The 12,025-nt window shown below is 39.1% G+C and overlaps 1 protein-coding gene across 2 annotated transcripts in view; it reads right to left on the bottom strand.

Moving 5' to 3' along the window:
* The window catches only part of UBE4A (ubiquitination factor E4A), a 31,914-nt gene that overhangs the window by 13,502 nt on the left and 6,387 nt on the right, over positions 1-12,025 (bottom strand). For both annotated transcript variants that reach the window (XM_010981380.3, XM_010981379.3), the window contains 10 exons: positions 9,519-9,692; positions 8,799-8,911; positions 7,814-7,966; positions 7,147-7,306; positions 6,701-6,903; positions 6,304-6,495; positions 5,041-5,374; positions 3,654-3,774; positions 1,810-2,114; positions 379-511 (listed from right to left, as the gene is read on the bottom strand). In XM_010981380.3, coding sequence (XP_010979682.1) covers positions 379-511; positions 1,810-2,114; positions 3,654-3,774; positions 5,041-5,374; positions 6,304-6,495; positions 6,701-6,903; positions 7,147-7,306; positions 7,814-7,966; positions 8,799-8,911; positions 9,519-9,692 — 1,888 coding nt within the window. The remainder of the gene's footprint in view (positions 1-378; positions 512-1,809; positions 2,115-3,653; positions 3,775-5,040; positions 5,375-6,303; positions 6,496-6,700; positions 6,904-7,146; positions 7,307-7,813; positions 7,967-8,798; positions 8,912-9,518; positions 9,693-12,025) is intronic.

The raw sequence follows: 12,025 nt of genomic DNA, 5'->3' as shown, positions 1-12,025 counted from the left end.
AAGACTTGGGATCAGAGAGCATTTATCCAAGTTTACAGCTCATCCAACTCAGAATTTTAAGAGCAACCTTTATCATACACTAGAAGATCATTAGCACCTGACAAAGTCTCTGGCATCAGGGTAACTATTTTAACCAGGGACTAGCAGTGGAATTCCCATCAGGTACCTTATATGCAGGTTCAAATTCTCTGTGGGCAAAGTCGGGTGTTTATTATGCCTCTCAAGAATGGGGTTTTTGGGTACCCATAAGGATGGTCTGGTGATTCATTATGTTAACACAATCCCTTATGATTCAGGCTTGTTTATTTCTCTGTTTAGAAGTCTTCTGAATGTTCTGCGGCTCAAAACAATGACAGAGCCATGCTTTCAGCACTTCACCTTTCTATGCTTCCAGTGAAAATGGTGATAAAGTGAAGGACATGTTCCAGGGAATCTGCTGATGTCTCCAAGATGTCATCGGCAAAGCGGCGGAGAAAAATGAGGAAATCACCCAAGTTATCTGCAAAAAATTCTGAGAAAGAAAATATTCACTGGAATTAGCCAAACATCTGACTCTCTGAATTAAGCATTATTCAAATTCCTCCCTTTCAGTCTACTTAGTGAAGGCTTAAAAAAAACTCCTAATGTCTTATAGGAATGGTGATAAACTCATAAATGTAGAATCTCTTTTAGATGTAAGTCAATTTTTATTTTTATCCAAGTAAATAGAATAGTAGAGACACAAAATACTGTTAACACACCAGTACAGTTTAAGAAAGAATACTGATAGATATGTATTTCCACACTCAAGGTTAACTGTGCATTTAAAAATCCTTTAGATGAAGAATCTTGAATAGAGATGAATATATTATATGACTATGGTCATCAGTCTCCAGGGTCCTCCAATGGTCCTTGCCTCCTAGTATTTATGCCCTTATATGTCCCCTCCTACACTATTCCAGGGTAGAAGATACACCATGAGGCACACAGAAGTGATGGCGTGTCATTTCCATAAATAGGTTATAAAAGCCTACAGCTTCCATTTTGGTCCCTTTTTCTGAGAGAAGCCAGCTGCCATACCATGAACGTACTAGTACTAAGGAGAGACCTGTGTGGCCTGGAAAAGAAGCCAGCAAGCAATTGAGGTCTGCCAACAACCACATGACTAGGCTTGTAAGCAGATCCCCCAGCCCTGGTGGAGTCTTCAGATTCCTATGGCCCTGGTTGACTGCTTGGCTACAATCTCATGAGAGACCAGAGTCAGAACCATGCAGCTAAGCTGCTCCTGGATTCCTGACCCATAAAAACTATGTGAGATAATGTTTGTTGTTTTAAGTTGCTATGTTTTGGGGTAATTTGTTACTCAGCAATAGATGACCAGTACAGTGATCAAGATATAACCTGGTTTTGATGGAAAATATTGGCTGACCCCTCACCAAGATACACACACACCCCCCCACACAATCTCCCTTCTGGGTTAACCAATAGATGATTCTTTTCCCCCTAAAGAATAGCACAGTGCGGGTTAGACAGGTAAATCTGTAAGTTGAATGACAAACAATATATAATGATAGAAACCAAGAGCTCTGAAAACTCTGACTGTACTTCATTTTCTGAAGACTCTCTTCTGACCTGCACAGCAGAGGGGCTACAAGCCTGTCAGTTCCCCCATGCTTTAGACCACCAATAAACATTATCTACAAGTCTGAGTTGTTTCTCCAAAAACAGCTGAATAACTAAGGAAGGATATTTTGAGGATTAAACTTCCCAAGTGACCCAGTTAAACTTAGATGGATATAAATAGAAGTTCCCAAGGGAGAGCCAGCTTACCTGGCACATAAGCCAAAGAACTGTAGCCATCTGGCAAAGGAAAAGTTAGCTCTACTGGCTGGGAGCCCTCATTGCCTATGGCCAGCTGGACTAGGAGAACAGCCATGGACACCTGCAAATTTAGGCAGTTCTGCAGCATCTGCGGCTCAGTCATTGCAGTCTTAGTAGAAAGATAGATGGTCATCAGTCGTTCAAACTGCTCCCGGAGGTTGTCAGCAGCAGGGCTAGAACTTTGCTGAGCATCCCGCCAGGCTACCTGCAGCCGATGCAGATTTTGGTTGATTTTTACCATCTGATCATGCAACCTGCCCCCAAGAAAGCAGAAGAGACTGGGTCAGGAGGCTCATACAGAGACAGTTGAGGACAGACTGTTCAGAAAAACAAATCCTCATTTATTTGTTCTAGTATTCTCTGTCAGGATGTAGGAAGCTGCAATTGTGATGACACAGAAGGCACTGAGCAAGTTATTGACAGGACAGAGGCGGGGGCAGAGCACCAGGAAAACATATTCAACATAATTGAACCTAATTACATGTAGTTAGCAGCCTTCAGCTGAAATGCACCATCCAAAGGACAGTGGCTAGGTTGAGCAGGGTGTAGACTGGGCTGTTATTAGGTCTAATAAATAATGACTAGGCAAAGTACAAGAAGCCCAGCCGGACAGTTTGACACCATACAAGTGCAATGAGTGTACTTGGATGTGGTTATATGGACAGTCTGTGGTTAGTGGAGAACTAAAGCTGGTGAAAAAGTCTAGATTAGTAATGACCACATATGAACTCGTAGCCACCTGGGATGCAACCTAAGAGCAGCCCTCTGTTGTTCAACATAAAATATAATTATTCTTCACAAAGGGTCAGCCAAATGTTTTCTAATGAAAGGAAGCCTCCTAATTCAATGCTATGGATAATTGTGTCTATGTGTACAGTCCAACGTCATCCTCTTTGGTCCTACAGATAATGTATAGGGTTAGCTAGCCAATACTGGGAAACTAGATGACATTCACTTTTGTGTTTGAATCTAGGTGGCTGAATAGGTTGAACACATGTGAAATTGTTATCTATTGTCTCACTTAAAATGTCAATGACAGGGATAGAAAAAATCTCTAATAAAGATACAATTTCATTTTTCTGGAAACTTGCTAAGTTTTGAAAAATGCTGTGTCAATTTAAGTATCCTGAGAAGGCATTAAAAATTGCTATTCTCAATACCCCCTCCTATAGGTTATAACTATGAGTAAGAAGCCATTTTCTTATTTATACTTGCAGTCACAGCCAGCTAAGTCAGAGGGGGAAAAACAATCACAGAATGACACACAGGTAGCCAGAATCAGAATCGTTTTTGGAAGTCATATATGCTAGCTCTCAATTCTTCACTCTTCTAGAATCCTCTTTACCTTTGATACGTAGATCTTTTATGGTCCTACTGATCTTACTGAAATCCCTTATAAACATTTCTTTAATTTTGTCAATTTTGTCTCTACACCATGGAGTAAAGCTTTCTCTTTTTCCATCAGGAGTAATTAAGTAATGAAAATTCAGGAGCAGAATGTGAAATTTTAAATGAAAACAATTCCACTTTGGCACATGACAAAAAAAGGCAGTGATTTAAAAACTTGCTAGTTTAGAGAAAAATACCAGTGCATCTTTATTTTTAAAAAGTTTAACAGGTCAAAAAATTAAAATAAATTCCAGTTACATGGACGAAGCCAAGTCATGTAGACACAAATAAACGCATATAATGTGAGCCTTCAGAATAAAGGGAGATTGTTATCTGTAAGATTCACTTTCAAACTTCTGGTTATCAACACAATAGCTCTGTCCTAATGACATCAGAGGAGTTACCTGTGAAATCCCAAGTACAAGGTGTACTCTGTCAGGACAAGGTTTTCTGTTACAAGGTTGTAAGTCTGGGGAAACTTTGGCTCCTGCACAGCTGGGATCAAACAGGTTTCTTTGTCCAAACCTCAAAGAAGTTAAAAGGAAGAGTAAATGGCTTGCCACAGACATCTATCTTGGTCTCCAGTATCCCCTTACTCTAGCTTAATTTTCATCCTGATACCTACCAGGGAATTAAGTAATATCTTCTTAAAAACAAATCTTTTTTTTAAATTCTTTTTTTTGGGGGAGGGGGGAGTAATTAGGTTTATTTATCTATTTATTTAATGGCAGTACTGGGGATTGAACCCAGGACCTCATGCATGATAAGCACACAATCACTGAGCTATACTCTCCCCTACTTAAAAACAAATTTTGTCACATTCCTACTCTCTTGGCTAAAAATATCTTTTGGCTTCTCACTGTCTACAGAAATGCAATTGAATCTCTTTAGTTTAACCATGAAATCACCAAAAATTAAAAAGAAAGATAGATGACACTGCAGATTTTTCCAGGAGATAGATACGGGGTGATCTGTATCTATTTTGTGCTTTTCTGTACTTAAGATTATTTGCTTTTGAGCATGTGTTACTTTTATAATTAGAAGAGTTACAAAACTGGGAGGAAATATATCAAAATTAAGAGTGACTAATTTTGAGTGGTAGAATTATGAGTGATTTATTTTCTTCTTTTCACTTCTCTGTATTGCTTGAGTTTTCTCCAATTTGGTTCCAATATTCTTCCTCCCCAGACTTCTTTCTTGTCAATTCCCATACCTCTCCCCCCACCTACACCCTGCCCTAGCCACATCCAGCTTCTCACTGTTCCTTAGTTCAGATTTTCCATAGCTCTGTACCTGCATATTTGTTACTTCCTCTACAGAAAGAAACTCTTGCGCATCTTTGCTTCATAAACCCAACTCATTTCTCAAGACTCAGCTACGAAGACCTCCAACTACTGTAGAATTCCTCGTTTACCCCCTCCTCTGTGTTTCTATAGCTTAACCCTATACCATATTATGGTGATCTGTTAATGCATCTGCCTTCTTCTGGAGCCTCTGAGCTCAAAAAGGACAGGGGCTGGGCTTTATCCATTTTTATAAAAAATGAATGAATGAATATCCAAGTATGCCAAATTCAGAGAGAAGGTCTCACTAAAGCATAACATCCAAACCCACCAGTTCTAAGAAGTCTGTTTAAAATTTATGACAGCTCTTCTTTCTGCCTCATCTTCTCTGAGGAAGAGGCACCTTTGTGACAAAGGGTAAGGAAGTGGATGCTTTAGATGTTACACACACAAACATACACACACACACACCACATACACAGTTTTGAGAATACTAGCTCCCCCCTACCTCTCATGTGTACATTTTTAATTTTTCGTTCTTCATCATTCAACTCCTTCAGGGCACAGTAAGTGGGATTAAAGGTGAGGAGCCGAGAGGATCTGGGTTTGCAAAATGGCTGGCATAGCTTCAGGAGAGCAGCACCCAGATTCAGAAAGAAGGCATCCGAGGCATACATTTGGAAGAAGATTTCTGGCATCTGATTGGCCCAAATCTTGGTGCGGCCTGCATTTGCATGCAAACAGTTTCCAAGCCAGGACAAGATACAGTGTTTGGTTTCTGGAGAGAGCTGGAGTAAGTTCTTCAGCATCTGGTAGATCTTTTCATGGAACCGAGCCATGAACTGTTTAACCAGAAAACACAACCACAGAACATTCCAGTTTCACAATCCTAATATTTGTTACTCCCAAATCTTAGCCTCTGGCAATTTCCAAAAATACATGAATCCTAAGCTTTTCCCTCACTCACCCTGTGCCTTACCCCCCATTTCTGATTAAAAAAAAATTTCTGGACACTTGTAAGAGATTTCCTGACGAGCTGCCAAACTGCAGTTAGCCTTTATGTAGCTTTAGAGTAGGGGTTGGTAAATTTTTTCTGCAGAGGGCCAGATGATAAGTATTTTTGGCTTTGCATGCCACATGTTCTTTGTAGCAACTATTAAACTCTATCATTGTGGCATGAAGTCAAGCCATAAACAATACATATACAAATGGGCATGGCTGTGTTCAACAAAACTATTTACAAAAGCAGGTGGCAGGCTGGATTTGACCATTGATATAATTTGTCAACCCCTGCTTCAGAGAGTTGTGATGATGGGTGATTTAAACTGTCCCCAATTCAACCATTTGCTGCTGGATGTTGGCCAGACCTCTACTATAATTTATGCTAAGAAGCCCAAATAGAGAGGACACAGATAGAAAAAGGGAAAGGAAAAAAAATTGGTTTATAAGCTGGAGTTCAGTCAGAAGATTTTAGGAGCTGAAGTTATAAGAAATAGCTTGGTGAGAAAAACGATGATTGACAGGAGAGGGCTGTGCCCCTGTATGGGGCAGAGACTAGCAGCAGCTTACTCTTAAACCACACAGACGTTCATCCTCTGCTCTTAGCACATGCTAAAAAGAGGGCCGTTACTTTACATGATTATGGTAGAGAGCCAATCAGACCGATCTGCTTTCCCAAAGAGGCTCAAGCAGCCTTATCTGCATCTGCTTTCTGAGGAAATGATACTTAATCTCAGATCAGGGGGCTGGGATACACTGATAACAGTTCCACCTGATGAATGTTGGCCTCTTGTACTTTGATCTCCTGGGGACTGGAACGAGATGGATTCAGGAAGTAGCCGTGGTTTTCTACTACACCCGGAGTCTTTAATAGGCAGGAGATATTCAGGATTACTCCCAGCAAGGTCTTCTGGTACATCTGGCCATTACTAGGGTCCTTGGGCTGAATGTAGTCTACAAAAACCTGTGGGAGAAGACAAGTCCTCGTTATTCGTTGGTGTGATGAGACATAAATGACAAGATGAGAGGGCTTCAAAGAGTTAAGGCTATTCAACAAGCAATGTGTCTTTCTCTTATTCAGTAGGTAATATTACAGTGCCCTCAGGGTAGGGAAGCATAAAGTATCAAGCTTCCAACTCAACGGAGTATCTATGAGCTTTCAGACCTACCTTCGCCATATCCTTCTGCCTAGTGAAATAGAGAAGAATATCCAGATAAGCATACAAAAGCATCTGGCAGAGTTCTAGGTCTTTTATTCGGCCCAATAAAATATCAAACACTGGAATCATGACTTCTGGAAATGTTCGAACTTCCTCATCCAGTATCAAGGCTTCGATGACCTCATCAAGAAACTCAGCTACACCATCAAAATCTGAAAGAAGACAAATGAGCGAGAGGAGGCCACAGGGATTTGTATGTGCCTTTATACACAGCTCTTTACTCTTCTGATACTTTTGATAATTCTACTGGTATTCAACACCAACGGCGAGGTGTGAGCTCTCTTCCTTAATTTATGCTGGAACCATAGTGGCTCCGACACTTTCTAATGCAATTAGAAGAATGGTACATTTGGAAATCAAATGTAGAAGGTCACAGGTTTTGCTTATGTACTCACGGCCTCCTATGATGGCTTCCAACATCAAATCTACCAGTTGCTCATGGATGTTTTGGTCAACATAGATCTCTGGGGTGAGGAGAACTGTGCGGGTATTGGACACAGTGAGGTTCCTGCACTGCACTGCAAAGGGCAGCAGGTTCTCTGGAACTTTGGTAATCTGGAAATAGCATGAAGAAGAGAGAATAGGTTAGCTTTGTGACCTGGAACAAGGGCGGATGCAGCAAATAGAAAGAAAAAGATGTTGTATCCCAAAACAATACTATTTTCCGGTGGACGTTTGAAAAGTCATTAGAGTCCATTCTTTGGCTTCAAGAATCATCTACCTGTTAGAATCCCAATGCTGGAAGTGACTAAGCTTAATCTACTCTGCACCTCAGTGGAAATGAATTTATCAGAACTTTTTTTTTTTTTTTAATAAAGGTGTGATTTTTTTTTTTAAAGATATTTGTAGAGAGAATAGGAGGCACTTGTTAATTGGGGAAAGGGGTGGACTCCAAGCCACAAAAAGGAGAGACTAAAACTTTAGAAGAAAAAATAACAGTGTCTCTGATATCCGGTTCCAGATATACTATGATGTGTATAAATTGATATAAAAGACTGATCCAACTCTCTGACCTACATGTTAAAGTCACACCCAATATAGTACTCAATAGGGATTCTTTACCTCTTCCTTGGCTCTTTGGAAGCAGGAATAAAGGTAACAAAAAATATGCCTCTCCCCTGCATCTCGATCAGCAGAGAGATTCAACGTTGTAGAAGAAGTCATGTTAATCAAGTGGTTGCCTGGATCTTGAAGTAATAAGCGAGTAAAGACAGCCTATTAAGAAAAACAAATAAAAATACTAAGCCATTGCAAAACTGATTTTAGAATAGCGAGATATAAAAGATAATTTAGACACAGGTTATCATGAGAATCAATGGATATAAGGTGAAAAAAGGGCCTAGTGTCTCATTACTTTAGAAAATACTATATATACAAATCTAATTGTGTATGTAGTTATCCTAAACCAAGCTTAAGTATCTAGCATAGCCCCTAGCACAGAGTAAGCTTTAAAAGAATATTTGTTGAATGGTGTCAAGAATCAGAGATTAAACTTATATGTGAAATGTACTACTCTGGTGATTGCTGACCTCAAACTTACATAAAGACAATTTAAACATAGAAAGTTAAACTACAAGTTGTCAAGCATCTTCCCGACCAAACTTCTATTCCTCTCAAGTTAACTAGGTACCTGTGAGGTAGAGCGCACTGTTTTGATTTTGGAAAAGATATAAAGAAGAAAGAGATGGACCTTGCCCTTGATAAGTTGGAGTCTCCAGGACAGACAAGATAGGTACATGAAGAAGCCACTGCATGAGACAGAAAATTACTATTCCCATAAGAGATGCATAGACAGATTACTCTAGGAGCCCAGAGGAGAAAAGAACAACTCCTACCTGACAAAATTTTGTAAACAAGATGGCATTTTAACTGGGTCTTAAAGGATGGGTAGATTTGGACATGTTACGATGGTAGACGAGAAGATTCCAAAAGAGGAACAATGTAAGAGATGGAGGTAAGCAAAGCTGCGGTCAGAGAAAGGTGGGGAGAATTTAGCTGCATGGCTGACTTTTGCTGAAGGCGCACGTAAGGAATCTAAGAATGGTACCTGCTCAACGTTGTTCATATCAAGCCAGTCTTGATCTTCCAGGTCTACTGCCATTTCTTCCAAATACACACAACGGCTGGGGATGCCATTCCCACTTTTCAGGCTTGGGTCACCTGGGAAATGGTTTTAATCTGGTAGGTTAAGGATAATGCTTCTGCCTTATATAGACAACTGATCATGACCGCTTTTCTCTTGAACCCCAAGTTTCACTTGGGTAATATCAGAATGATTTCGACACACAAAGCAGTTTCTAAATTTTAAATCTTGCCCACCCCAACCCCCTACAAGAGCATGGGCTTTGTCAGAAACCTAACATTTAAAGAGTAAATCCCAGACATGAGCACTAACTTCGGGGTTTAACTACAGCCCGGGCACAGAGGGGAAACAGTGTCTGACACTTCTTGGGGGTTTCATCTAACTGTTTATTTAGGTCACCTCTGAGAAGAAAATGGATTTGGCCGTCATTTCCAATTCTCTTTTAGGGTAGTAAAGCCAGTAGCTACATGGCCAGTCAGTATCAGAATAGGAATGAAAGCTGTGTCTGTGTCAAAATACTGCTTTAGGTCACACTGAAAGCTTCACTGAAACATAAACCCTGTGTTCCAGGGAGTATGGTGTGTTTGTTTAACCATCAGACACAATACATTTCACAGAGCAAGTCCCTAGCACAAGCAGGAAGGGCAGAGTAGTGAATAGACTGGCGGCAAGTCTGTAACTCACTGTTGTCCAGCGTAATGAGGAAGATCCTTTGGATCATGTGATTGATGTTGAGTTGCTCACATATTTCCTGCTGTGAACGGAATGAGCGGCTAATCTCAGCCACAGAGTAATCAAATTCATCCAGGCTCTCTGACACACTATTATCCGAGTCATCTGGGCTAGCTGGGAGTTCATCTGCCAGAAAATGAAAGCCATTAATGGTAACAATCTTTTCTTTAAAAAAAAACCAAGTATATTATACGATAAATGTAACCAACAGGAGGATAATTCTGAATGTTAAACAAGTTGTCCATCTAATTAGTGAACATCTCATGTCAGGCAACATCGTTTTTTTTTTTAAACTGAGGTTTAACTAACATTAATATTAGTTTCAGGTGTATCACGTAATGATCCGATACTTGGATATATTGTGGAATGATGACCACAATAAATCTGGACAACATCTTTCACCATACAGAGCTTCAAAAATTGTTTTCTTGTTTTAAGAACTTTTAAGATCTACTTTCTTAGCAACTGTCGAATACGCAGTAACAGTATTATTAACTACAATTACCATGCTGTTCATTGCACCCCCATGACTATTTCGTAACTGGAAGTTTGCACATTTTGGTCCCCTTCACCCATTTGGACCATGCCAGACCTCTTGCCTCTGGCAACCACCAATTCATACTCTGTATCTATGAGCTTTTTTTTTTTTTTAAGATCCCACATATAAATGAGATCATATAGTATTTGACTTTCTCTGACTTATTTCACTTAGCATAATGCCCTCAAGGTTCATTCATTGCCCATCTGTTGTTGCAAATGGCAAGGTTTCTTTTTTCATGGCTGAATAATATTCCATTGTGTATGTGCATGTGTGTGTATGTGTATGTGTAAATATAATTACACCATGTTCTTTATTTATCCATTGATGTATATTTAGGTTGTTTTCACATCTTGGCTATTGTAAATAATGCTGCAATGAACAAGAAGGTGCATATATCTTCTTGAATTGTTTTCATTTCCTTTGGATAAATACTTAGAGGTGGAACTGCTGGATCATATGGTAGTTCTATATTTAATTTTTTGAGTAACCTACATACTGTTTTCCATAGTGGCTTCACCAATTTACAATTTCACCAACAGTGCATGAGTGTTCCCTTTTTTCCATACCCTCGCCAACACTTGTTATTTCTTATCTTTTTGATAATAGCCATTTTAACAGCTGTGAGGTGATACCTCACTGTGGTTCTGATTTGCATTTCCCTGATGATTAGTGATGTTGAGTACCTTTCATGTGCCTGTTGGCCATCTGTATTATCTTCTTTGGAAAAATGTCTATTCAGATTCTCTGCCCACTTTTAAATTGGGTTATTTTCTTTTTTTTTTTTGCTACTGAGTTGTGTCAGGCAACAACTTTTTTTTAATTTGAACATGTGGTGTGTTTTATTTTTTCATTTTTTTAAAATAAGCTAGTGGGAAAATTGTGCTTCTTTTATTCTTTTTTTTTGTGATCTCCTTAACTACTTTTATTTTTTTACTTAACATTTTTTTAATTGAGTAATAGTCATTTTACAATGTTGTGTCAAATTTCAGTGTAAAGCACAATCTTTCATACATGAACATACATATATTCACTGTCACATTTTTTTCGCTGTGAGCTACCATAAGATCTTATATATATTTCCCTGAGCTATACAGTATAATTTTGTTTACCTATTCTACATTTTGAAATCCCAGTCTGTCCCTTCCCACCCTCCACTGCCCCCTTGGCAACCACAAGTTTGTATTCTGTGTCTATGAGTCTGTTTCTGTTTTGTATTTATTGTCAGGCAACATCTTAAGCACAGGATTCTGAAATCCCTGGCTATAAAATCTACCACATTTTAAAAACCAAAAGTTTTATTCTTTCTACTCATAATTAATTGTACTTCACAATGCCAAAAGTAGCAACACTATCTTCTCTACCGAATCCTAGTAGACAAAGAATTACCTAATTGATCAATATGCCTTTAATTATAGTAAATATATGGCTTTTTCCTGATTTTAAGAGAACACATTTGTTTAAATATTTCCCGACTGTTCAGGAAAATAGAATGTAAAAAATCTTGGGGGAAGGGTATAGCTCAGTGGCAGAGTGCCTGCTCAGTGGCAGAGTGCCTGCTCAGCATGCACAAGGTCCTGGGTTCAATCCCCAGTACCTCCCCCTAAAACAAACAAACAAACAAACAAACCTAATTACCTCCCACCACAAAAAAAATTTTTTAATTAAATATTCATATTAAAAAAAAAAGAATATAAAAAAATCTCTGAACCAATTCCCTACGGATAACCACTTATCTTAGCAAAGAGTTTCAGATACTTCTTATTCTGGTGATAATGTTTATTACTATGATTTTTAGCTTTTTAAAAATGGGATCATACTACACTTACTGCTTTTCAGCTTGCTTTTTAAACTTAACTGGCACCAACACCTCTCTGTTAGGTCATTCACAGGCCTACGTCATTCTTTTCAATAGCTGCAC

This window comes from Camelus dromedarius, chromosome 34, assembly GCF_036321535.1.
Source record: "Camelus dromedarius isolate mCamDro1 chromosome 34, mCamDro1.pat, whole genome shotgun sequence".
Taxonomy (NCBI): Eukaryota; Metazoa; Chordata; class Mammalia; order Artiodactyla; family Camelidae; genus Camelus; species Camelus dromedarius.
This window is presented reverse-complemented; position numbering and strand designations above follow the sequence as displayed.